Source organism: Octodon degus, unplaced genomic scaffold (assembly GCF_000260255.1).
Source record: "Octodon degus isolate 3935 unplaced genomic scaffold, OctDeg1.0 scaffold00382, whole genome shotgun sequence".
NCBI classification, from domain to species: Eukaryota; Metazoa; Chordata; class Mammalia; order Rodentia; family Octodontidae; genus Octodon; species Octodon degus.
In genome coordinates, this window is record NW_004524958.1 from 106,901 (window position 1) to 110,934 (window position 4,034).

At 52.9% G+C, this 4,034-nt stretch overlaps 1 protein-coding gene across 1 annotated transcript in view; it reads left to right on the forward strand.

The window, feature by feature from the left end:
- The window catches only part of Nlrp4 (NLR family pyrin domain containing 4), a 29,233-nt gene that overhangs the window by 15,950 nt on the left and 9,249 nt on the right, over window positions 1–4,034 (forward strand). The window contains exon 8 of the mRNA XM_012513245.1: window positions 890–1,057. Within this exon, the coding sequence (XP_012368699.1) occupies window positions 890–1,057 (168 nt within the window). The remainder of the gene's footprint in view (window positions 1–889; window positions 1,058–4,034) is intronic.

The window sequence follows — 4,034 nt, forward strand, 5'->3', positions numbered from 1 at the left end:
CTTCTTCTTCTTCTTCTTCTTCTTCTTCTTCTTCTTCTTCTTCTTCTTCTTCTTCTTCTTCTTCTTTTTTTTTGTATTTTAGGGAAAGTTCTACAAGGTGTTCAGGGTCTCACTACTAGATCAGATTCAAAATGATCTCTTTACAGCCTCCCAAGAGCTGGGATTACAGGCGTGTGCCACCATGCCCAGTCTCCAACTCCTAGTTTTTAATCCCCTGAAAATAATTTCTTAAAGCTAGAAACACCTCTCAGCCCATGAATCCCTACAGAACCATCCAGGTCAGAGGTCAGGGGTATGGGCTGGAGGCCCTCCCAGCTAGACAATGGCCTTACTTGTTTACTTCTTTATTCTGTGCTCTGTGGCCTTAGTTCAGTCGCGTGTGTGTGTGTGTGTGTGTGTGTGTGTGTGTGTGTGAGCCAGCAGCAGTAAGCAGAGTGGTCAAAGGAACAGAGAAGCACGATGCCCGGCCGGGCAGGGCGGCCCTGCAAATCAGTGCATACCAAGTGTTGCTGGGGTCCTCTCAGGGCCTCTCTGCAGAAGGCTGGTGGGCCCTGCCGAGCACAGCCCAGGGAAGAGCACTCCCTCGGGTGGGCAGGTGCCGGAGTCCTGCCTGAGCAGACACAGGATAGCTGGGACGCGGGGACCTGGGAGCAGGTGGCGACCTGCTGGGTCACGTCATGTAGTTGGGGCTTCTCCTCAGGGGCAGTGAGAGCAGGGGAGCCAAGCGCGGACACATCGGAGTTCGGCCGCCTCTTGTCTTCTGGGTAAGGGGCCGATGGGGATTGGGAGTGAGGTTCTGATGGAGCAGTCTTTCCTGACGTGCAGGATCAGCCTGAGGACTGTCACGGGGGCAGAAGTCACGGAATGTCCCATTTCTCCTTTGCTGCAGGCTGATGAAGTGCAAACTGAAAGCAGAGGACTGTGAGGCCTTGGCCTCTGTCGTGATAGAGAACAGGAAGCTGCAGGAACTGAACCTGACCTCCAACCGCCTGAGGAAGGGGGTGCGCACCCTGTGCAAGGCCCTGTGCCACCCCAGCTGCACCCTGAAGCTGCTTACGTGAGTGACGGGAGGCTTCCCTGGGATGGCTGCCACAGTGTGACAGCCTGGGGCTCCTGCCCTGTCCAGTGGCAGGGCCATAGCAGAGGTGGGAGAGCTAGGACTCAGGGAGACCTGGTGTTATGGTTTATGTCTAGTTGTCCCCCCAAAGCCTCATGCAGTCTTGGGGCAGCTTCAGGAGTTTGTGATTGACTGTTGTGGGTGTGGATGCTGCCTGCCCTGGGGCAGGTAATTTGCATTTCAATGTAAGGAGGGAAGAAAAGTTAGCTGCTTGAGCTGCTGCTACCCCTCCCTGGTGCTCTTGCTCTTTGCCACCACCATGAAAGGTTGCTTTCTGCCATGTGCCACTCTGCCTTGGAGTCAGCTGAGTTTGGACTGAAACCTCCAGTAACTGTGAGCTAAATAAACCTTTCCTTCATTTTGAGTGTTGGGAGAGAAAAGTAACTAAGACAGAATTTGGTACCAGGAGTGGGGTCGTTGCTGTGGCTAAACCTGACCATGTGGATTACAAGCTTTTGGGAACGGATTATGGGAACAGATAGGAAAGGTTCAGAGATGTCGCCTATAAGCGAAGCGCTGGAACAGCTTCGGCTGTTCTGTTTGGGAGATTCCGGTCAGAGCTCAGAAGACCAGAAGGCTGATGGGAAGCTGGACTGTGAAGACCAGGCTGGGGAGGTTTCTGCTGGGAAGGACTGCATTGGCTGTTGGACTCCAGATCATTTGTGTTTTGACTTGGCAGAAAAGCTGTCTGCATTTTGCTCATGTCCAGAGACTTTGCCTGAGAGTGAGTTTATAGCATGGTGGACTGATCAGTCTGGCAAAAGATATTTCAAAGCAGCCAAATATTGGGGCAGTGGCCTGGTTGTTGTTGGGGGCTTTTAGCCAGATTTATGTTGAGAATGAAGAGCAAGGAGCCCAGCAGGAGGATTTAAAGTGTTGTAAGCTTGGCCGGAAAGGAAGCTCCAATAAAGCTGTGGACTGCAAAGATGGAGCTGAGAGGATCTCCATTGCCGTGAAGGAACCTGAGAATGGAAGGGATGGCCTGAGGGCATCACAGAGGAGGCGGGTCTCCACCCTTGGCAGCCTCAGAACTGCAAAGGTCAGGGACTGTGCCTTGAGGGGAAAACCACAGAGTCCCTTCTTCTAGAATGGTGGCAGCGGTGGCCACACCAGGTTCCAGAATGGCACCAGCGTGGAGAAATTATTCCTCGGAATCAAGGTCAGAGTGCTCAGCGATCCAGGCACTCGACCCCTACAGTCAAGAGAGAAGGAAACGTGGCTGCTGCTCCAGCTGGCAGCGGACCTTGGCATCATCCATGCGGCACTTGTTTTACGCACATGCAGAATGCAGGAGCTCTGAGGTTAAGAATGCTTCCACCTCGTTTTCAGAAGAAGGCCTGGGAGGCCAGGCGGTGTGCCCCTGAGAGGGCAGTGTGTGAAGCTGTGAGTGAGAAGCCTATTCAGTGGAAACCCCAGAAGTTTGGAAAAGCCAGGAACGTGGATCGTCTAAGGGAAACTACAAGGAGGGAGCAAAGCCGGCCTAAGAGAGAAGCCACGGGAGCTACAACCACGAGTGCCACAGGGGCGGAGCCTCATGGAGCTCACAGCTCATCACAGATTGCTTGGGATGTCCCTCATGGAACTGCAGGACTTAACGTTTGCCCTGCTGGACTTTGGACTTGTGTTGGTCCCAGGATACCAATGCTTGGTATCCTGCTGTGTTTACCTTTCGGAATGGTAATGTTTATCTTGTGCCTTTGAATGTTGGATGTGTTTAACTTTTCTTTTGTACAGGACCTCACAGCTAAGAGTTTGTCTTGGATCTTGGAGGAGACTTGGGACTTGGACTCTTCAGCAATGCAGAAACTGTTGGGACTTTGGCAACATAGAGATGGACTAGAATGGCTTTTGCATAAAGGGATGTGCATGAGTCTTTGGGGGTCCAGGGGCAGAATGTTATGGTTTGTGTCTAGGTGTCCCCCCAAAGCCTCATGCAGTCTTGGGCAGCTTCAGGAGTTTGTGATTGACTGTTGTGGGTGTGGATGCTGCCTGCCCTGGGCAGGTAATTTGCATTTCAATGTAAGGAGGGAAGAAAAGTTAGCTGCTTGAGCTGCTGCTACTCTCTCTGCGCTCTTGCTCTTTGCCTCCACCATGAAAGGTTGCCCTCTGCTATGTGCTGCTCTGCCTTGGAGCCAGCTGAGTTTGAACTGAAACCCCCAGTAACTGTGAGCTAAATAAACCTTTCCTTCCTTCATTTTGGGTGTCGGGTATTTGTCCCAGCAATGAGAGAAGAGTAACTGGGACACCTGGGTACCGTGTGGTTCACACTTGCTCACTGTCCCCTGCGGTGAGTCCTTCAGCCACCCCAGCTCTGTGTGCTGCTCTGTGCCCAGGAGGAGGAAGGACACACACCTGTCCCACATGTCACAGGGCTGTTGGGGAGGTCATCTATGCATGACGCACGTACAGCAGGCCCTCATGTCCACGGTGCCACGCCCGTGGGTCACAAATATTCTGGGTAAAATTCGTGTCTGTGCTGTGTCTACAGATTTCCTTCCTAAAGCCCGTCATGATAATTACTCACATAGCAGTTACAGTACAGAATGGACGAGCCACTGTGCATCTAAGTGGGCAGGGCATGCGCTGGGTGCCACGCAAGCCCTCACCACTGCTCCTAAGAGACTGGCATCCACAGGGGCTTCCGGCTCTGACCCTCCTGGACATTCAGGGATGACTCCTGACGAAGTTTCTCAGATCTCAGACAAAACAGAAAATCCGCAGCGCATACCATGTTGTTGCTGACACTTGCTGGCTCCTAGCACGGGGAGTGGCTCTCAGATGGTGCTCGGAACGGCCAGAGCAAGCCACTCCCAGGCCTCGTGAACACATCTTCTGCCAAGTGTGCTCTTGTGAGTGGAGGATGGATAAGCAGGCCGGAAAAAGCAGGGTGCACAGAACGCGGAGGAGCAAGACAGAC